The sequence below is a fragment of the Astyanax mexicanus genome, chromosome 3 (assembly GCF_023375975.1).
Source record: "Astyanax mexicanus isolate ESR-SI-001 chromosome 3, AstMex3_surface, whole genome shotgun sequence".
NCBI lineage: Eukaryota > Metazoa > Chordata > Actinopteri > Characiformes > Acestrorhamphidae > Astyanax > Astyanax mexicanus.
This window is the reverse complement of record NC_064410.1, coordinates 38338435-38362420: the sequence shown is the minus strand read 5'-3', so window position 1 is coordinate 38362420 and position 23986 is coordinate 38338435. Positions and strand designations below refer to the sequence as shown.

The 23986-nt window shown below is 36.1% G+C and overlaps 1 protein-coding gene across 1 annotated transcript in view; it reads right to left on the bottom strand.

Annotated features, from left to right (window-relative positions):
* Window positions 1–733: 733 nt before the first annotated feature.
* lpcat1 (lysophosphatidylcholine acyltransferase 1) overlaps window positions 734–23986 on the bottom strand; it is a 35289-nt gene continuing 12036 nt past the window's right edge. The window contains exons 2-14 of the mRNA XM_007249420.4: window positions 19732–19871; window positions 16677–16891; window positions 15273–15385; window positions 13924–13984; window positions 9707–9765; window positions 8620–8654; window positions 7741–7795; window positions 7553–7635; window positions 7024–7149; window positions 4139–4292; window positions 3745–3837; window positions 1698–1839; window positions 734–1264 (exon numbers count right to left, since the gene is read on the bottom strand). Coding sequence (XP_007249482.4) covers window positions 1128–1264; window positions 1698–1839; window positions 3745–3837; window positions 4139–4292; window positions 7024–7149; window positions 7553–7635; window positions 7741–7795; window positions 8620–8654; window positions 9707–9765; window positions 13924–13984; window positions 15273–15385; window positions 16677–16891; window positions 19732–19871 — 1413 coding nt within the window. The 3' untranslated portion in view covers window positions 734–1127. The remainder of the gene's footprint in view (window positions 1265–1697; window positions 1840–3744; window positions 3838–4138; window positions 4293–7023; window positions 7150–7552; window positions 7636–7740; window positions 7796–8619; window positions 8655–9706; window positions 9766–13923; window positions 13985–15272; window positions 15386–16676; window positions 16892–19731; window positions 19872–23986) is intronic.

Genomic DNA, 23986 nt, shown 5'->3' with positions numbered 1-23986 from the left:
TCTGTGGTCAGAAACTGACATAAGAATTACAAAGCCTGACTGTTGTTCATCAACTGCCAGATGAGCTACAGTCTCAAACTGGAGCTATAACATAAAGCAGCTGATAAGTGTTAGAAAGAGATAGGTGTCTAAAACCCTATCTAGACAGGATTAATTTCTCAGTATTCAATTCTACTCAGTGATAAAACTCCTGCATCCAGACTGCAAATGAAAAAACAGGAGGACAAGCAAGTCTTTTTTTGGCTCTCTAGGTCACATGACATCGCGTTCAGTAGCTCCTCCATTTCCACTCGCTGTTGTGTTTGCGTGGATTTCTGTGGAAACGCGCGCCCAAAGTAAAATTACAGTTTGTGGCAGTGGACAAATAGCTATTTTATTAAACGCAAGGTGACAAAACTCAGAGATGTGCGTCCAGACGGGACTAAAATTACTAGGGGACCACGGAGTTCAGTGAAAAACAGTAGGTAATTCAGCCTGTAATTTTCCTAGAGGACGTATGAGAAGAACACATACATAGTAATTCAGGATGGGAATAAAATCACAGAGGATCCCCCATAAAAAAGAAAACTACCCCAGGACCCCCAGGTAACTGAACATTATGTCAAAGCAAAAAAACAAAACACTACTATACATCTAGTATCTGGTGTAAACAGGAAATAATAAACACATACTAATTATTACTATAAAATTATAGCAATGCTTACATAAAAAAACACACACAAGAACGCACTCAAAGGGTTTTCAGTATTTCTGTATTAAAATCAAATCTCTCAACATGTCTCAAAATTACAAACAGAATGAAACTTTATATAATATAGAAAGCTTGGCCTGGAATAAATAGATTACCTGTCCAAAAAGCAAAGGAGGAATAAAAAAATATATATTAAAAAAGTCCCATTACATTTCTGAAGATCATTTTAAAAATCTGTCAGTAAAAAAAAACAGATAAAAAAGATAAAGAAGAAAAATAATGAGTAAATTGCCCAAATCCACACAAATGAAGTTTAATTTCAAAATATCATCAAAAAAATCTCTCCCTTATACTCACACTCAGTGGTAATATAAATGCATTCAGACACACATACATATACACACACACACACACACGCAAATCAACAAAACATGTCTTAGTCGTGCTTCTTGTTGTGTGTGTGGTTGGTTATGGAAACTGAGGGTTCAGAAAAGGTGTGTGAGGTCTGATCGGGAACACAGTGGTACAGCTCTATAAAGTTTGGACAGCCCTCCAAAAACGTGCAGAAATCCTCTGAAAGAAAGAAAAATTTGTATAAAAACAATTTATAAAAACAACCTTTATAAAGAGATTTCATTTTTCAGATGCAGATTTCATTTTCCAGCAGGACTTGGCACACTGCCCACACTGCCATAAGTACCAGTTGGTCTTATATAATATTCTACTTTTCTGAGTGACTGAATTTTGTGTTTTCATTGGCTGGGAGCCATAATCAATGACAATAAAAAAAATATACACTTAAAATAGATTACTGTGACTGTAATACATCTATATAATATATACAGAGTTTCACATTTTAGACTGAATTACTACAATAAAGTAGCTTTTCAATGATTTTCTATTTTTTGAGATGAACTAGTATATAATAGTAGTAACAGCATTTGCAGTGTTTAGACCAAATGCTAATTTATATGCATGTGCTAAATTCAGGTTTTCACATACATACCAAATGTGATCTTCCCCTTGTCTCCAGTATCAATGGCTCTGAAGACATCACAGACAGTGAGATCTGCCACTCCAAGAGCTGTTTTCAGAATGACAGCTAGCTCGTCCTCTACTATAGCCCCATCCTCTTCAGCCTCAAACATCTGCATATAACAGAAACTGCTTAAAATCACATGCTATAAATATAACATCAACATTACAGAGCAAGATTTGTAAAAAGAAATGTTAAAACATTTAAACTGACTGAGAAACAATTTTGCTTGGTGCAACTGTGTGTGTGTATGTGTGTGTGCTGTAACTGTTAATGAGTTAATCTCCTGCTGATTCTCCTGGAGAGTTTTACTGCAGCTCTAATCAGATCCACCTGATCCTCCCATTCAGATTCTCCTGAAGGTTTCACAACTCATTCATGTGTGTTACTGAAAACTGCTCAAGGAAATGTAAATCAACAGGGAGTGGAGGAGGCATTTTCCCATAGAATGCAGTAGAGCAGAGATACACCTCGTCCTGGGAGGACCACAGTGGAATGCGTGTGGTGAGCCATGGGGAAATAAGACAGAGCAGGATACAAATAAAGAATGTGGAGGAGTTTCATTGGGTTTGATGTAGACACAGCAGGTACAGTGGAACAAATCTGATTTTCTCACCAAAACCAAAGTTTTAAGACTTTTTCACAGATTTTTAAAGTAACCAAAGTCTGACACTCATCTCTTCTAAACCGACTTGCATTTTTAAAAAAGCTATGCTTCACCTGATGTTTCGGTTTCACCTATACCACCATCACAGGAGCAATAAAGGAGCACAATGAAGCTTGCTGTAAAAAGTGCACATTAATCGTCTATGGAAATTTTTTGGTGTGTCTTTTGGTTTCTTTAAACTTTTTCAAAAATATTCGTGAGCATTTTACCATACTTTTACACAGAAAATTCTGTTAGTACAATAAGTCGTTGTTGCAAATATTTGGTACCTTTTTGGCAAATATCTAGACACAAAAGACAAATTCCAATCTGACCTGTTACAGCAAACACTGCCTTGTATGACTATGAAAGTTGATTTGGGCAACTTTATTATGTGGTACAGTGTGTTTTTGCTGTTCACACTACCGCACAGACAGCAAATACGTTGCACATGACAAAAATGACTGCATTTAGACCACTTTAAACACATAAAAGATCCACTCTTTCTTGGCTCATTGTCTGCTTTTAGGAGTAGGATGCATCAAGACAAACATTAAAAAAAATGGCATTAATATGAATGATTTCTTTAATATTCACAGTTTCATAGTCAGTATGTTGCTCGTCATATAGACTTTTGTGTTCTGCTCAGAAGAAGATCAGATATTGACCATGAGGACGGAGATCTGCTGATCAACAAAGCTAAGCTGAGATTGGTCAGACTGATTTTAACACATCTGTAAATGCAGATAATTAAACAGACTCTGATTAAATAATGTACCCAACAATGCAGTTCCTAAGTTTTGGAATTTGTGTGAAAGATATTACATATAAGATATAACTTAATTACTTAGTTAACAAAAATGTTAAACAAACCAGAATATGTTTTATATCTAATTTATCTAATTACTAGCCTCTTAATTTGAGAGCAATAGTTAAGTTGTGAAAGGTGTGAAAAGCTCTATTTGAATAATGTTTGAATCCATATTATGGTAAGAACTATTCAACTAAGTAAAGAAAAAAAATACTTTAAGGTGAGTCAATCTAAAAATTTCAAGAACTTTGAAAGTATCCTCAAGTGCAGTCAGAAAAGACCTTCAAAAACTTTATGATAAAACTGGACCACCTCAGAAAAGGAACACCAAGAGTTACTTCTGTTGCACAGGATACGTTTATCAAAAATACCAGCCATAGAAACTGCAAGTTAACAGCACCCCAGATATGAGACACCTAAATGCTTCACATATGTTGGGTTGTTTAACATTTAACCTTTGACTGGTACAGTTTTTGTGCGTGCTTTTTTAAGAACTTACATCTTAATTCCTAACAAATCTTACTTTCTGGACCTGAATTTCCAAACCAAAGCTGACTCACCCTGAAGGCCAGCTGAATGGTCTCCAAATATCTGACAGGTCTGCAGACCACAGAGAGAGCAATGACATACTCCCTCACATCCACCTGATCATGCTGGAAAAAAAAAACAAGATAATCAAAAGCATGAGGCCACTTTGTACAGTTTGCTATAGCATTTAGATATACCAAGTATTGAAATATGTTTATACCTAGATCCATTTTAGATCTGTGAAAGTGCTTTGTTAAAATGTATTTTAATTGAATACTGTGTGCAGAAACAATTGTGTGATACAGAGTTCCTGGGCAACTGAAAGAAATTCATAAATGCAAATCTTTTAGGAAATGTTACTTGAATCATTCTAATTATATTAAGCACAGTATAAATATGAACAACATTTTAAAAAGCCAGCTGTACCTCCTCAAAGAGGGCAAAGATGTCCTGCAGTGCTTCTGTAATAGGCAGGTTTACATATTCTGCAAAAGCCTCCAGGCTTAGTTTGTGTCCACAGAGCTTTCGTGCACGACTGCTCTCTTCATGCAGGAATTGATCCGTCACTCTTCCATTCAGTCTGCAAGATAGATTACAAACCAATAAAATATACTGTTTCTCAACTAACATTAATCAAAGTATCTATTAATTGCAACTGAACTTTCAGCTAAATAGAAAAGATTCTCAATGCTTATGCCAACCTCAATCCGAACCCTAAAACCTAACCTTAATCCTACCATTAACCTAAACCTCTAACCAAAAACTTAAACATCCCAAAATTAAGGTTAGAGTATAGTATAGGTATAGTGGGTAGACAGAGTTAGGTGTAGGGTTATATTCAATAATTATTATTTAATAGAGAATTTACATTAAAGTAAGATTTGCATTAAATGTACATTTAGGTAAATGTTAGTTAAGCATCTACAAGGCATTAAAAATTAACCATCTAAAATGTCAGATTCTAAAAATGTTTTTACATTCATCATGGACAATTTCTTGAACTGTGGCCAGAATGAGTGTACAACACATGTGTCTAATAGATAAAAACATAGATTTGGTGCACAAGTAAAAAATAATAATACAACTCAATTAATAATTGGTTAAATGTCAGTTAGCAAGGTGCATCTCGTCTTTTATAGAATTGGTAGTCAAAATAATAGGTATTTAGGTCAGTGAATAATATTCAAGCTCTGGGCTTTGGGAAGGTCATCAAGCTAGGTCCAAGTTGGTTTGAGGCACAGGCCTGCACTCCCGCGGGATTTGTGGGACCCGTCAGAATATCTTGTGGGAAATAATTTAATTGTTATTGGTAGGAGCGGAGTTCAACCAATCCAGGCGATGAGGGAGTGTGAACACATATACATGTAGAAAAATGCCACTAATTAAATTTAATTAAATTAAATTAAAAAAGCAGTTACGCACAGACCTCTAGTCACAGACGTAACAGTATTACACACTATTCTGACGTCATTTTTTGTCATCTGACATCATGACCAACATACAACCTGATATTAATGTCTATTGACATGGACTGTGCTCTAAGGTAGTCCTCTTTCTTTATTATAAGATTTACAGTTCAATGTGGCAATTTCAAAACATGCTGCTTCCACCACCATATTTAACAGTTGGTACACTGTACAGTTCACTAAATGAAAGAACAATGTGATCACAACTGATCATTACATTTTTGGTTTTGTGTGTGTCAGTGTCTGTAAGATTGAAGGTGACGTTTTGCATCCCTGCTGTGCAGTAACCAAAGCAAAGTGTCTTAAAATTTGTATCCTAAATCACTTCAAAGGTTTTTTTTAGGAATAATTTCAGTGAAACATCCCTCATCTGCAGGTGGTCTGAGAATTCATCTGCTTTCTGAAAATATACTGACACTCTTTATTTACTAGAGGGCGCTGTTCTCAGAGTGTGAGGTCCTTTCCACCAAGTAACAATGAACAGAAGCTCAGGAGATACAGCATCAGCCATCTGAAATCAATCCACAACTTTTAATCCAGACCGAGTAAAGCACATGCTTCATGTCCCTCTCTTCAGGAGGTAGCTGGGATACAGCAGCGTGCTGGAGGGCACAAATACAGTGCCACACTCTGCCCTGTGATTTTCCATGACTCAACACTCCACATCTCACACACTGACATACGCTCACTGTTACTGCTAGAGAGCTTTAAACGTTCAATAACTTTCAAGGACTGTCCTTATACTAAGCTTTTAATGGCCTTCCAATCACATACAATTTCAATTAACTATTTATTTAGATGGTTATTATAATTTCATTACTTTTCTTCATTGTGTATCAATATCAAAGACATGATAACAATTAAGGGACACATATGGAATTATGTAGTAAACAGTAAAAAAGTGTTTGTCCTCCACAATCACCTGATCCGAACCTGATCAACTAAGATAGATGATTTGGGATGAGCTGGAGCTTCACAGCATGAAGGAAAAGCAGCAACTATTGTTCAGCACCTCCAAAACTCCTTCAAGATGCTGAGAAAACTATTCCAGGTGACTCTCCCTCAAGAAGACACTGAGATTAAAATACCAAGAGTGTGCAAATCCTATCTGTCCTCAAAGATAAATGTGGTACTTTAGAAGAATCTAAATTATAAAAACATATTCTGGTTTTCTGTATTCTGGTTTGTTTAAAACTTTGTTTAAAAATTTATTCTGCATGCTTTTCCGTATAATGTTAATGTCTTTAGTATTAAATTTAAAGTCTAAACAATTATAAAAAGAAATAAAATGATCAGATTGATTGACTGAGAAGAGAAAAGGGGTGTGTCCAAAGGTTTGACTGGTACTGTATATGCACACAAAATGACACAGACATACAGACAGACAGACAGGCAGACACTTATAAAAATGAGAGTGTAAATAAAAAAATGTGACTACATTTACATAGATTAAAAAAATTAAAAAAACTATATATATGGGCTTATAAAAACAGCTAAAAAAAATGAGAAACTTATTTTCCTTTTTTCTAAAAAGTTCAGGAAGCTACGACACCCTTATATTATTCCATTCCATAATTCCATTTGGCCAACCTTACATGCATTGTTTTGTTTACAAGTAAAATATGCATTATTAAATAAATAAATCTTAAGAAGAAGAATTATTCACAATTAATCAAATAATATTATTGTAAATAATCTGATTTCATGAATGAGATGATGAATTATTTTGATTGTAGAGGAAAATAAAAATATAAGCAACTTTCTCCTATAGAACATGAATTCATTCATATAAACCGATCAACAGATCAAGCGGAATAAAACATAAGCAGGTACCTGCAGACTCACCCGAGCCTACGCACCAGCCTGGAGAACTCCAGCAGACAGGTATGACTGGGCAGACACAGGGGGCCTTTGGCCATCGCAAGACGACAGTCCTCGAATGAGTAGTCAGTGGTAGGCAGCTGCAGAGCCCTCGAGATTTAACAGACAATCAAAAACCCAGAGATGATTCGCAAAGCAGCACAACATCAGGAATATTTAAGATAAGACTATGCTGTGCTCGTCATGTGACTCTCAGACAAAATCTCCAAAAAGACTTCTAAACTTAGAAGTCAATGTAAGATATTTGAAACATTTACATTAATCTAGTCATTTTTAAATTAAAACAATATATTTTCTTATTTTATTTTATATTTTGGCATTTTTTAACACTAAAAGCAAAAAATCATTTTTTTGGTCCAGTGTTACAGTGACAGTATTTATTGTCACAATATTAATGGCCACTTAGAAACACTATAAAATATTATATCCTAAATTAAGAAGTATGCAACAGTTTCCTGTATAACTAAACAGAAGGTCTGTATCAGACACTCACTTGGCCATTATACACCTCACGTTGCTCGCAAACAGAGCTGGGTCTCTTTTCTCCTCTTCTGAAGGAGTGTATGTAGGGAGATACTAAGCAAACACAAACAAGCAGTTTTATAAAATCATAATCTGTGCAGAACAAAAACCACAAATATATAGTTGTGAAGAATTAAAACATTCATAAAAACATCTGACCTCTATTTCTATAGAATTATGCAGCTGACACAAAGTGAGCCATAAAATCTTGAATCTGAAAAGATCAACAATTCACTCATTAATAAAAGGGATACACAAATAAGACAAGAAAAGACAATAGACTAAAGTTTTGATGAAGAGACAGAAGGCAAATGAGAAGACAGGAAAGAAGATGAGAAGTAAGAAGATGAGGAGAAAATATTAAAGTAAACAAGAAAATACAAAGAGATAAAATAAAATGGTGAAAATAAGACTAAAGAAGAGAGAACAAAATAGAACACAAGAGGGAAACAAGATGAAAAAGCAAAAAGAGAAAATACTACAAAAATAAAGATGGCAAATGAGAGAAGAGGACCAAAGAACAACAGAGTGGAAAAAAGGAGGGAACACAAGAGAGAAGAGAAGACAGAAAAGAATCTAGAATACAGAAAAGAACACTGAGAAGTAAAATAAATAAGGCAAGAGGATAATATAAAGGGAAAAGGAAAGACAAAAGACGGAGTGGAAAGATAGGAAAAAAAAAAAGGAGACATGAGAAGACAAGAGAAAAAAATAAAAAGAGAAAAAAGAGAGAAGCAGACAAGACTATGCTAAGAACGCAAGAGAGAATATAGAGAGAAGAAAAGAGAGTAGAGGTAAAAAGACCAGAAGAAAAGACCAGAAGAGAACAAAACAGAGATGGCAAGAAGAAAAGACGAAAACGGCACAGAGAAGATGGGATGAAAAAAAAAAAACAGGATAACAGGAGAATACAAAACAGAAAAGAAAAAAAAGGTACAGAAGACAAGAGAAAATAAGGTAAAAAAGAATAAGACAAGGGAAAGGATGTATTAAAAAAAGAGAAGAAGAGAGAGAACAGAAGATCAGAAGGAAACTCACGCTCCTGGTCCCTGCCATGTCCACGATATTGTGTCCTATCATTAATAAGGGGAAAAAAAAAAAAGAAGAAAGTCAGTTTAGTTTAGTTTTAAACACAAGCAAACACACTACAGACATGAGTATGTAAGTGAGAGAGGTATGCTAATGTAATGAAGATTCATGATACTGCATGGAGAACTCAACAAATATATAGTTCTTCATGAATGCAGTACCAGTCAAATGTTTGGACACACCTTCTCATTTAATGTTTTCCTTTTTTCCTACATTGTAAATGAATACTAAAGTCATCCAGACTATGAATAAGAACTTGCATATTAAACGTAAGTGTTAAACAACTTTAGGTGCTGTAAATTTTATCTTGGGTGCTGTAAACTTGTGTTTTCTTAGGCTGGGAACTCGGTATCCTGTGCAACACGGGTAGCTCTTGGTCCTCCTTTTCTGGGGCGGTCCTGATGAGAGCCAGTTTCATCATAACGTTTTTGATGATCTGTGTAACTGCACATATTCAATTATTCAGATTAACTGACTTAAAAAAAAAAAAAACATTTTTTTCTTTACTTAGTTGAGTAGTTCTTGCCATAATATGGACTAGAACATTACTCAAATATGGCGAATGTATACCAACTCTACCTCTTCACAACTTTACAACTGATCCTCTCAAACACTTTAAGAGGCAAGACATTCAGGTTATTAACTCCTGACAAGTTCAGTACAGCTGTTAACTGAAAGTTGACCATTCCAGGTGACTCTACCTCATAAAGCTGACAGAGAAAATCCAGCCAAGATGTGCAAAGCTGTCATCTAAACATGAGATGCCTACTTTGAAGAATCTAAAATATAAAACATATTCTTATTCATATTTTTAAACACTTGTTATTATTTTACTAAATAATTCCATGTTTTTCTTCATAGTTTGGATTATTAATGGACAATGCAGAAAATGTTAAAATAATTAAAAAAAACACTTAATTTAAGGTGTGTACAACTTTTGTACTTTTGAAAGGTACTATAAATAATGATTTATGAAGAAAAATTCAGGTCTGTGTTGTAAAATGGGTGGGTCTCTGACAGGCTTTTTTTCTCTTACCATCTCATTGGGATAGCGCAGAACTACCGGCTGAACAGGAACGCCTGGAATAAATGCACCTGCAGGAAGAGCAGCAAATATGAGCGGATTGTCCAAAATCAAACATAAACCAAAAGCTTTTATCCCTTAAAATATGTTTCAACAGTTACCACAAAACCTTTTCCATTGTTAGTTTTGTAAACTGGCTTTTAATGCTAGTGTTTGTGCCCTCAGTTTACAGTAGACTGAATGTAGGAGTGGCATACAAACAAAGACCAGCCTTAACTGTCCTATTTCACAGTAACATGACTCAGTATGGCTGTGTCTGCATGAGTGCATGCATGTATACTTAGTGCGAGTGCTTTCTAGAATGGCACACACTGTTTCAGTTTGGATTATGAAGGGTAAATAAAGAGAGTAAACATCGCTAATAACATTAAGCATTAAAGCAATGATAAATGGGAAAAAACAACTGTGCAAACCAGACTGCAAGAGGACAATGCTGCTGAAGTTACTGCTGACTGTGTGTATATTTAGATTTTTTTACTGATACAAAATCCCCCTATTATTATAAATGTAGCTCAGAAGTGTGTTTGTTGTCTTACACTAAGGCTTTGTGTATATTTCAGCTAAAGGCTTTGTGTTTATTTCAGCTAAATATGCTGTTCCTGAATTTCTAACAGGTTTTAAATACCATGATTCAATTACAGTGTAGTGAAAAGGTATTTGCCCCATACATATTTCTATTAAAACACTGGTGAACCTTCCCAGGAGTGACTGGCCTTCCAATATTACTCCAAAATTCATGGACAACTCATCCAGGAGGTTGCAAAAGAACCAAGAACAAACATCTGAAGAACTGCAAGCCACACCTGCCTCAGTTAAGGCAGTGATTATGATTAAATAATTAAAAAGAAACTGGGTGAAAATGGTAACCAAGGGATGGTTCTGAGGCAAAAACCACTTCTGACCAAAAAGAACACAAAGGCCCGTCTCTTATTTGCCAGAAAACATCTTGATTTTCCCTAAGGGAAAATAATTATTGGAAAGTGTGTCCAGTTACATCTGACATAAACGAACACATATTTTCAGAAAAAGAACATCATACTGAAAGTCAAACATGATGGTGGTAGTGGGATTTTCTGGGGCTGCTTTGCTGCTTCAGGACCTGAATAACTTGCTGTCATTAATGGATGGAACCATTAATTCTGCTCTCTACCAGAAAATGCTGAAGGAGAACGTTCGGCCATCCGTTTGTGGCCTTAAGCTCAGGCATACTTGGGTTCTGCAGCAGGACAATGATCTGAAGCACACCAGCAGGCCCAGCTCTGAATGGCTTAAAAAAAATAAGGTTTTGGGGTGGCCTAGTCAAAGTTTAATTGAGATGCTGTGGCATGACCAATGTTAAACAATTACTTTCTATGACTTCCATTATGAGCCAAAATTCTCATTCACATCCTCAGAGATGTAAAAGACTCACTGCCAGTTATTGCCAACGCTTGACTGCAGTTGTTGCCACAAAGAGTGGCCCAAACAAATTATGTTTAGGGGCAAAAACTTTTTTCACATAGGGCCATGATGATTTGGACAGATTTACTCCATTAATACATTATTTATATTTTCATTGTCTTATATTTAAACAATTTTGTTTATCTGAAAAATGCAAGTTTCGAACACTGCACAGAGGCAGCCCTGAAAGAGCATAATTGGTCTTGATCTCTTTGAGTGGGCAAATGCCGCTCTCTCCCCTCACTACAAAGGGTGATGTCCGCTGCACAAAGTGCCTATGAGCTGATGTATCAGAACCGAGCCGCTGCGCTTTCCTCCGAGTGTGCTGAGATGCTATTCAGTAATGCTGCATCAGCTGCAGCTCGAAAAGATGTGGTGGCTGACTTCACATGTATCGGAGGAGGCATGTGCTAGTCTTCACCCTCCTGGTGTTGGGGCATTATTAGTGATAGGGGATGTCCTAATGAATGGGTTGGGTAATTGGCAGTGTAAATTAGGAGAAAATAGGACGAAATTGGAAAAAGTAGGGTCAAATACCTTTTTCACATCACTGTATCTATAAAGATAGATAAAATACAACAAAAGCTAAAAACAGTAATAATCGTTACCCTAAACCTTATACTATTATTTCATCTAATCTAATCTAATAAAAATTTTCAATATGTAACTGTTATTTGTTCAAACATATTTTCACCAAAATATACTACATCAAAAGCATTCATTAGGCTGTTGGCCCTCACATTTATGTGTAGATGACTGATTTAAAGCAAAGCCAGACTATTCTCGATCATGTGCCAACTCTCTGGAACAGACTTTGTTGTGAAAATGTGTCTGGCTGTAGACCTCCACTGCTGATGTGCGCTGGCACAGTGAAACCACCAGAAATAAAGGATGCAGAAAACAAAGTCCGACAGGCAGACAGGGGGAAACCAAACGAGGGATAAGAGGAGAGAAAGAGGGGGATTCGGAGCACGGAGTAAGCACAATAAGCGATGGGTGGGAGGGGATCAGCACAAAATAACACGACTGGACAGCGCACACAGGAAGAGGAAGCCAAAAGCTGCAGCTCTCAGCTCTGTGAACCGCAACGGTCCACAGGAGATGAAGAGAAAAAGACCAACAAGCACACAAACAGACTTACATGCAGAATACTGTGCCAGAGTTTTATACTGCATAAGCTCAGAAAGTAATATGTGTATATGCACACTCATAGACTGCCGAAGCTGGCGTCCCAGTTGGTCCAAAAAATGTGATTAAATGATTAGCAATCTGATGACTGGACAGGCCAAAGAACTGTTGTCATCTGGTGCAGAAAAGCCTGAGAATGCCCTTGCTGTGTGTGGGTGAGCATTATCCTGCTGAAAAATGCCTTGAGAGGCTACACACATTAAATCACTGCTAGGGAAAAGCGACTGTTGTATATGATGGCTCATCACATTTTTAAACATGCAGTTTTGGCACTGAGAAACTTTACCGCAAAGGCAAGATAGAAGCACCTGACCTCTATCATGCACTGGTCTATACTTGAACCTAACTGTTGTCAAAGAAGCTGATTAGTTTAGGAAGAAAGGCAGAAAGAAAGACAGAAAGAAAGGCAGAAGCTTGAAAGGTAGAAGCTGAAAAGATCATAAGAGTTTCTCTCCCCCGCTATCACTGACAGCTACACCAAAAACTGCATCCGCAAAGCCACCAGCATTGTGGATGACCCCACCCATCCCTTATACGAACTCTTCACTCTGATGCCATCTGGCAGAAGATACCGGAGCATCCGAGCCTCCGCTACCAGACTCTGCAACAGCTTCTTCCACCACGCAGCCAGACTCGTCAACACACAGAGACGGAGCTGTCTCTCTCACTCCAATGATATTCCCTCTCTCAAAGTCTGTAAACTAGCCAAAATATCTTTGAGTACATCGTAAAGGCATGTCTAGCAGCTAAAAATCTCTCACCAAGAGGTTCACTACCCAGAGACTGTCAATCTGGCAATCTGTGGTGTGTATGTTTTCCTCAAAATTGTATCGAGTACAAACAAATATCTTCTGTATCTCCCCTTTTACTACAGCCCAGATGTGTTCTATTTGATTCAGATCCAGTAACTTGATGGCCACTGAAGAGAAATGAAACCAGGTTTATTTACTTTTACTGTGAGACACGATGCATTAGAAGAATGTATTAAAAAAAGGGTACTCATGGTCACCAACAAAACTTATAAAAAAAAGGTTGTGGAATTCAAGTTATAATTGATCAAGCATGCCAAAAAATGAAAAAATAATTTAAAAAATAAATAAATCACAGCATTACACCAACTGGAAGTCTGTGTGCCCTTTTAGCAAAAAAAAAAAAAGATGTATCGGACTATCACCTGTTTACTCCTGGTAACTTCATTCATCTTCAGTATCAGGATTATACAGTATCTGGATCATTCAGATGACTCAAACCACATTTCAGACATATTTTTTAGCAGTGTGAACACATCCACTTCTCCCAGACATATTAAATAACCCAAACCTCTACCCATACAACTAAAACGCCAGTAATAATTGCAGAGGAACATTTTTTATCAAAGTAAAATAATAAAATAAAAGCATAGTAAAATAGTTTCTCTTCTAAACACAAATGTTGTACTACTTGAAAGCATTGAAGGTAATGTGTGTTTTAATGATTATGTAGGAATAGGCTGTGCTGGACAGAGAGCAGGCAAACAGAAAGCAAGGAGACAGAACACATACCAGGCTTAAACGCAATGAGGCAGGATCTGTTGGTGCACGTCCCCTCTGGAAATACCATCATCTGAAAGCAACCCAGTAGTGAGAGTGTGCTGACAGCAGGAAATTAAGCAACATGATGAACATGGATAATTATCAAATATTAAATATGCAATAAATTCTTTATACAACATAGAAATATATAAATCATATCCAAACAATCACTTGCAATTAAATACATTGATGTCAATTACATTAAAACAATAAATATTTACTGTATGTGCATAAAGAAATTAAAGGAACATTGAACTTTACATTGTTTCAGTGTCAGTTATAGAAGGTATGTACATCATACAGTATATACAGTGCCTTGCAAAAGTATTCGGCGCCCTTTGAAATTTTCAACCTTTTCAACCTGTCCACAGGACAACAATCGGTCGTACACTCCACAAATCTGGCCTTTATGGAAGAGTGGCAAGAAGAAAGCCATTTCTCAAAGATATCCATAAAAAGTCTCCTTTAAAATTTGCCACAAGCCACCTGGGAGACACACCAAACATGTGGAAGAAGGTGCTCTGGTCAGATGGCGTAAAAGAAACACAGTTCATCACTCTGAACACACCATCCCCACTGTCAAATATGGTGGTGGCAGCATCATAGTTTGGGCCTGCTTTTCTTCAGCAGGGACAGGGAAGATGGTTAAAATCAATGGGAAGATGGATGGAGCCAAATACAAGACCATTCTGGAAGAAAACCTGTTGGAGTCTGCAAAAGACCTGAGACTAGGACAGAGATTTATCTTCCAACAAGACAATGATCCAAAACATAAAGCAAAATCTGCAATGGAACGGTTCACAAATAAACGTATCCAGTGGCCAAGTCAAAGTCCAGACCTGAATCCAATGGAGAATCTGTGGAAAGAGCTGAAAACTGCTGTTCACAAACCAACGCTCTCCATCCAACCTCATTAAGCTCCAGCTGTTTTGCAAGGAAGAATGGGCAAAAATGTCAGTCTCTGAATGTGCAAAACTGATAAAGACATACCCCAAGCGACTTGCAGCTGTAATCGCAGCAAAGGTTCAAAAGTTTTAGGGGGCCAAATACTTTTGCAAGGCAATGTATATTACATTAACTTTATCAGAAAAGGTCAAAACCTTCTGAACTTCAATGTTGCAGTAATATAGAGCATTTCTATTGGTTTATTTCTTAAATAAAAGATCAAACAATGTAAAAAACAGTTATAAAAGACTAAGGAATAAACTGAAATAATGATTATGGTTAAAAATCTTTAGTATTACGAAGAGACTGTTAGTGTAGCGTTGAAATGCAGTCCACACCTTTTTGCACCTTGTGTGTGAAAGTGTGTGTGTTACCTGAGGCCACTCTCCTGCAGAGAAAGCTCTGCGTTTGATCTCTTCTACAGTCTTCCTGCGAGAGTCCTGATCTGAGCGGGACACGAACACTGGCCGGATAAACTTGATCAGGGCTATGAGACAGGAACAGGACAGGAGCAGAGGGAGGGAGAAAAGAAAGAAAGAGCGTAACTGCGTCAAAAACATAGAGACACTCAGTGAAGCCAGAGATAACAGTTTGACAAGAACTCAAACCCACCTTCCTAACTGCAATGTCAGTAGTTTAGGAAGACTTCTCAAATCTTTTCAAAATGTATTTAGTACAATTCTCTGTGTTACTGTCTAATAACTTAACATACAGAATTGAAAGCTGTTTTTTTATTTTTATTAGGGGTGGTTGGTAGGGCTGGACGATTTATATCGAAATATATTATTTGTTAATTTACTTTTTATAAAGTCGCTAGAAGTTGCTAAATGACGTCATCGCCTAATTTGCATAACATGTTTTTGAAGCTGTAAAGGATTAACATTGTGAGAGAAAAAAGTGAGTAAAAAACACTCTACATATGTTAGAAATTATACAAATGAACTCCAACAAATGAACAACTTCTGTTGCTTTTTAAATAGGCAGTCAAGTCTCAAAATAACTTTATTTTTACATAAATTACATAAATCAGTTTTTTGCCGTGTTGTTAAACGTTATTATAAGAGCAGTTTTTTATTTTATAATTTTTTTTTTAGCTTTCTTAAGTTTTCTTTATTTTCAAACCTATTATAGACAAATTGTTGAGTAGCTTTTTACAAAGAGGGAGACACTGTGGATGAGGTGAGTGACAGGCTACATGGTAAATGAGGTGAGTGACTGTCTCAGACTGTGTGAGTTAAATTCAGTGATTTTTTTTTCGTGTCACACTGAAGACACTTTTATATTTATATTTCTGCTCTGTAAATACAGGCCGGGGTCAGTCAGCACGCACAGTGTGTTCGTGGGCGGTGTGTGTGTGTGCTGAGTGTGTGAGACTGCACTGTGAGTGTTGTGGGGCGGGGCTCACTGCTGCGCGGAGGTCAGTAACTGAAGAGCATGTGTTCATCTCAGAGTCGCCAAAAGTCTCCAATAACACCGCAAAAACTCGCTAGATTTGTCGCTAGTCGCTTTTTTACAAAAAAAAAGTCGCTAGAGGGTCTGAAAAGTAGCTAAATATAGCGACAAAGTTGGCAACACTGCTCTGCCGTCATGTTGTGTGTGTGTGTGTTTTTTTTTCACAAAAAACATGGACTGTGTCCACCAATTAAGAGTGTAGAGATTTTTTCGAACCAATCCCCTATTTTTTACATTTTATTTTACAACAGAAACACCTATCTCTCTGTGTAAAAATGTAGCAACTGAGAAAAAAAACAACAACAACAACAATGGAGTTAACTCACTTCCCCAGACGGGAACATTTCTGCTCTCTGCCTTCATGACGATAGAGGCCATGGTCCTGGTCACAGGGATAGCATCGAAGTATGAGGAGTGTGGTGCCAGTGTTAGGATGGGTGCTTCACTGGGTAGAGCTGGTCTTCCTTTCACACGCACCCAATGGAAACCTCCAGAAAACCACATCGCCCTCATAATGGCCTTCAGGGCCAGATCCACCAGCCTAAAGAGGGAGAAGAGCAGAATAACAGGCAATTGTGGGTTATGAGGGCAGCAAGTACCTGGAGGTAGTGATGCGACGATCCACTTTTTTCAGCTACGATCCGAGCCCAATATAAAACTGATATAAAACTAGCGATACAGATATAAGGGCTCTTTTAGTTTATTATTAGTACTATGATTAAAGTTACATAATGAGGCTAAAACATTTTTATCCAGAGCTTTATATCTATAATATCTTTATTTTAATAATGGAGAGTGGTTGCACTGTGAATACTGTAGGCCTGAAGCAGGAATTAGCTGATGTTGATCCAGGTTTTTGTGTTGCTTTTAGGGATGTGACGAGACACTAATATCACAAGACGAGACGAGACACGATACTTGGTTCACGAGAACGAGAAGAGACGAGATTTAAAAATAAAATTTTAAAGAAAACCTCAAAAATAAAAAATGGCTTGAAAACTAGAGTTTTATTTGACAAAATCATATAACACAAACTTAACAGACTGGTTTCTCTCACACATTGATTCTATAAGAAAAAGGAATAAGAATAAGAATAAAAAACAAAAATAAAACTTTCCTAGGTCTTATATAGTGCAAACAATAAGTGCAAACCACAACCAGTCATATTAAGACTATAGGTTTGTGTTTTTTCTCCTAAATCTCTTGTAATTTAACTATGCATAACCATAACCAGGCATATTAAGACTATGCTTGAAGTGCAAACAGAGACAGGATTTTTTTTAAATACAGTACAGAGCAGGGATTAGTACAACTGCCTATGAAACAGTCACGTCGAGCTCACCTACTGTCACGCGGAGCTTTTTAACTGTACCGCAAAGCTCACCTACTGTCACGCGGAGCTTTTTAACTGTACCACGGAGCTTTTTAACAGTACCACGGAGCTCACCTACTGTTTTTTGTTTTTTTTTCGCGAGATGGGTTTAAGCTTGACGAGAAATATCGTCACACCCCTAGTTGCTTTTGTGCAGGAAATTAACTATTTGGTTAATTGTATAAGTTAGGTGTGTTGCCTTATTTAGAGTTTAGAAAAGGTATCTAAAGTACTGTTTAGCAGTTGTAAAAAAGTGTAAGATTATCAAAGATAGCATTAATTTTATGTACAGTTATGAAACCAGATCTGCAGCTTCAAACAAAAATCAGAAAACATTTTAATAAAACCTAAATCTAAATATCACTGAACTGCATAATGCGGTTATTACTGCAGATCAATTTTGTCTGCAAAGTTTTGTGAGCAAGGGCATGCTTGACTGGACTGAAGTGGGTGCCCTTTTTATTTTATATTTCTCAAGTTAGCCGTCCAGCCACCTTTATTACAGCTTCAAACACACACTTCTCTCAAGGTTTTGTCTGAGAACTCAGAAGTGTTTCCTGAAAGCATTCTGTAGATTATGAAGCATGAATATTCAATTTAAGACCTTTTTTCCAGTTCAAGCTTTTACAGGTGACTTGTAGAGCATTTTTTTGTATGTGTAAAGATGTTGTGTGAAGGTTGGGTCCTGTTTGTGCTGACACTTAACTTCAATTCGCAAAAGAATGCTTTAAGAGACTCGTAAACACACACACAGCTCATTAAAACACACTCTTACAAAATCACACTCACACAGAGCACTCACAGCAGGAGAGAGGCTTTCATGACCAGTAAAGTGGAGGTTTCTGGAGCCAGCACCTGATAAAAACACAGCCAGCCCCTCACATTCTCACACTGCTTTTGTGCAAGCACGTGCATCCATGTGTGCACACACATACACACACACACACACACACACACAATCTAATATATCAACTAATATATCAGCTGATTAGCTAATTAGCTGACGAAAGCCGCTGATTTTAAATAAATTCGAGTCTCTGTCTGTTAAAGCATGTGGAAAACACAAATGTGTAAAATTTAGCCAAAATGTATCCAGAGCATTGCCGGTAGCTGACCTATTTATAGCTATATATAATATCTATAGTATTTCCAATTTTCCTTCCAATTCCATAATTTACAATTCTCACCCAGTATTTAAAACCACCACATTAAATAAACACAACTGAGAGGATAAAAGATAGCAGGTGCTTTGCTCTAAATCACTTTAGAGTCAAATTATTTCAAAAAGCCACTACAATATTTTACAACATTTTTTGGAAACACAGTTGCACATAGTTCAAGAAGAACTTTGTCATATTAACAGGCCAGGATTTATGTCTGAAAAGCATCATTGTAACAGAAAGTAGAACAAAAAATATTTGAGTAAAACTGTCAAAATATAATGAATAAAATCTCCTGAACTTCATTTTAAAATCTATATTTTTTTTAAACCTGCAGAATTTGGGTTGATTCCTGTTACTGATCTGGAATTATTAAGTGGAGTAGAGAGAAAACAGGCAGCTTCTTCTTATTTTTTTTTCCAGAGCTGTAGTTACTAGAAGGTAATATCTAGAGATAGAAGTATCGATTTGTACAAGTATACTGATCCTGAGGGCTGGTCATATTATATAAAACTGTAAATATCTGACTCAAATATTTTTCAAAACTTAAAACGGAACAACACTAACAGGATACCCCTATTGAGAGAACACTACTTACCTCAGAACAGTGAGTATCAGCAGAGCTAGTAAACACTGCTAACAAAACTGCTCTCTACAGTACAAGCATATGCATATCTCATGCATTGTCAAAGCAAGTGCTTGGAGATTTTAAGTGAGGTTGGTTCCAGAAAATAAAGTACATTTTATCTTGAGACATGACACAATGCGGGACATAATAGATCTAAGCAATCCTAAACGGACTTTTACTTGAACATTCCCTAAATGTAGTATTCTAAAGATTCCACCTACCATCTCCACCAGGACAGAGGCTCCACTGCGTCCTCTGAACAGCCCACGGTGGCCACAAAGGCAAAAGGCCACGCCAACAACATCATAAATGCAGCAAAGAGCAATCGAACTGGGAAGAGGGTCACTGTCATCACTGCAATCTGTTCAAGAGAGAAGAAAGAGGAGAAAAATAGCCAGAATCAAACATCAATCACACATCACACCACCAGACATGAATTACAGGCTACACTGTGACCTGCAAATAATCACCCCTCGCCTCCAAAACCTCCGTTCAAATCGTACAATTTCACACCCCCATGCAGCAAAGGATAGTACAACACTCCAGTCATAAACAGGACAGTGTAATAGCAGACACACAGCAGCACACCTGCTGAGAATGATTTGTGAAGGCTGGGAAGAGAGATGTGAGCGAAAGTTGCAGTGAGAATGAATTTCATTTCCCTAAGTTGCATAAGCCTGAGAGAAAATCTGTCCAGACGCAGGAGAAACTAAAGCTGGCTAGCGGCATTAGCATTTAGATTACATCCAACTACAGCTTCACCCAAGTGTTACCCGAAAGCACAGCAGAGCGGAGATCTTCTGCACTGTCGCCGAGAGAAAAGTTCAAAGCATGACTCGCTCCATCCATCTTTCCACGATAAGCTCTGTGATAAAGCTAAAGAGCTTCAGGGACAGAAGGACCTCATTCTGTATGTTCAGTTAAAATTCCTACAAAACACTATGGGACTCAGATACTAGTGTTTAAATCAGCAGGTCCCTTTTAACCAGGGCTGCCCACATTGCGGCCTGTGGGCAATATTTGGCCCACCAGCGTTTTTACCTAACCCCACCCTCTTTTTTTTATTCAATGAAAACTGTTTTATTCATTCTTTCACTTCTATACTTCTCATTCTTCTCATTTAACAACAGAAAAAGTAAAAAATTCTAACAAGATTTTTCCTTAATTTGCTTTTTTTTATTACCAGGCTATGCAATTGCAGATGTGAACAGTAGGACTGGCTCTCTGTTACATTGGCATTTGTTAAAAAAAATTAAAAACTACAATACAATACATGATAAAAATATGTACAATTATGTCTATTGTTTTACTGTTGGTGAACAGTTGTCTTTTTTGACATATATGACATTTGATAAACATTAATAATAATTTAATTATGTAACTGGTTTGTTGCATCACATGTTTAAGTCAGGCTTTCATTTCACAGACTGCAACCAAATGCAAAAACCCTGTTTTACACGGCCAATAAAGATGCTCAAAAAATCAGCATGGAAAACTCATTATTATTAGGCAACATGGGAAAAAAAGTCTCACAAAAATAATTATTTGAATCGTGACTCTAAAGTTTAAAGAAAGTTCCACTATAATGCAAAATATGTTTTTTGTAGAGAAGTATAAAGTACTACAGAGCCAGAGTTAAGTAAAATACTTTTTCAAAGTGATGAGTAGATTTTGTAGTGTTCTTCTACTTAAGTATTACACATTTTTTACTGAAGTGTTGTAACTAATATATTCTAAAATGTGCTACTCAAGTACTGAAAGTAAAAGTACGGTACTGTATTATGCATTTATTACAGAAAACAGTAAAAAGAGGCAGTAAAATGTACATGTCAATATAATTGTCAATATAATTGTAACAAGTAACGATGCAGCACAAAAAAAGCTAATTAAACTAATTAAAAATATGTAGTGAAGTAAAAGTTAGAGACAAAAAATACTTCAGTAGATACATATACAGCATTTTAGTGCTTAGGTATGGTTGTGAAGTAGTAGTAAATTCTTTACAATATATATATATATATATATATATATATATATATATATATATATATATATATATATATATATATATATATATATATATATATATATATATATATATATGGATTTTCTGATTTGGCACAAGCTTTTATATTAAATACTGTATATCGTCACGGTCAAGAAAAAAAAAACAAATTAAGAGTTAAATATATTATCTTCATGATCTGATTGAGGATTCATATTTGGAATACTACAGTTATCTGATTATTTAGGCAGTCAGGTAAACAGCATATTCCAAATTCCTAAACTGGAGCAAAGTCTAAAAATTAGATAAAGAAATCTCTTAACCTAAATCTTTTAGAATCTCTTAACCTAAATATTTTCAGATTTCTCTGTCTGGGCATACATGAGAACTATTTACTCACATATCTCAGATTATCAAATACATTTCAATATCAGACAAAGATAAAAAGCACTTTTTATGATTTCATTTATGAAGGTAATAAACCTATCCAAACTAACCTGGACCTGTGTGAAAAAGTAAATGCCCACATGAATAAAGTGTGATTAACCACATTTTAGGAAAACTGAGATCAATTAAGCAAAAACAAAAGAAATCTGTAAGGAGAAATACTGAAAGTAAACGATTTAAATAAACTTCATTTTCTAACAACTTGATATATATATTGCAACTTGATTAGATTTTTTTCCAATACAAGTTCCAATACATCAGCTAACAGATGCCTTGTGCTGATCGACATCACCCTTTGGAGTGATGTGGGGCAAGAGCGCCATCTACCCAGCAGGGCCAACTGTGCTCTCTCAGGGCTCCGGTAGCCAATGGCAAGCTAAATTAACAGGATTTGAACTGATCATAGTGGCAGCGCATACCTTGCTGGAATACTCGAAACCAACTGGTAATCGTATTTTATGAAACATGTAAAAGGCACTGCCCGTCTTCTATTAAAATTAAATCTTAAGATTTTCTATTTTCCTTTTTTAGTACAGTCAAGAAAAACATGCAATCTAAAATAAGATTTATATAAACAAATCTAGTGGGAATCTACAAGCCAAGCATATTGTTCAATAATGCACTCAAAGACAAAGACGCAACACATACCAGTTTACAGCACTGTGTAAACTCAGTCGAAGCAGAGAGCATATGTATAAAAATGAAAAGAGGAGCAATGACAGCACTGAGGAAAATCATTATTTATAGCTCTGCGGTCTGAAACATTTTTTTTTGTTGTTTTGAGACATGGAAGGATTGAGCATTGACCTCTGACCCTGATGCAAACAGCCAGTGGTCATAAGCTTGGTGGTGGAGTGTCCAGGTCATCACAATGACCTTCAGAATGACACCTCAGGTCCTTCATCAATATTTTATGCTCAAAATTATTCCTCATTTTCATTGCTGGCACTGGAATATAGCACTGTGGAAAGATGCAGGTGCTCAAAATTGTGAATGTAAATTTCTCCTGATGCAAATAATACCAAAATGTAACAACTGTGCCTAAATTTACGAGGACTTTTCTGCAAAAAATCCAACATTTATTCCTTTAGATTTACCAGGGCAGTAGTGCTTTGCAGTGCAATAGTCCAGCATTAACTGAATGTTCTGCTCTTCTAAGGCTTAACAAATACAACATCAAACATCAGTGTGAAACATGTGTTCAGTTCTTAAACCTCAACCTTTGTCCAATAATTTATGTGCCAATTATTCTGATATTATTGTCAATTGCAAATATAACAATTAACACAATGCAACACACTTCAACATAAGCCTGCCATAATAGCAATTTTTGTTTGAAGGACATACTCCATATATACTTCTCAGAAATAGTTTAAGCCACTGATATTATTACTGATATTATTACTGATACTTATTACTGATATTTATTTTTTAAAAAGTGCATTTACTTGTAACTGATAGCAATATGTAGACATGGAATTGGAATATAAACAACTATAACCTAAATCAATAAAAATAGAAATAAAAATAAAATAAAAATAAAAATAAAATAAAGCCACAGTTTTTAAACAAAAAAAACTTTTCTCCAGTTTCTGATCTTTTAAATTTAAACCTTTACATTTACATAACATTTAATAAATGGACCAACAGAAATGATTCCTCATGAATAAATAATATTAAATAATGTTACAAAATACTAAACAATATAGATTTACAATATATATATCAAATATATTAAAAAAACCTGTTTTTTCACTAGTGTAAAAATGAATTATTGAATCACTTAACTCACGTTCTAATCACTTTCATGGTCCAAGGTGTATAAAACCAAGCACCTTGACATGCAGACTGCTTCTACAAACATCAGTGAAAGATTGTGTCACTCTCAGGAACTCAGTGAATTCCAGTGTGGTACCGTGTTAGGATGAAGCACCTGTGCAACAAATCCAGTCATGAAATTTCCTCACTACTAAATATTCCACAATTAACTGCCAGTGATATCATAAAGTGGAAGCCAGTGGATA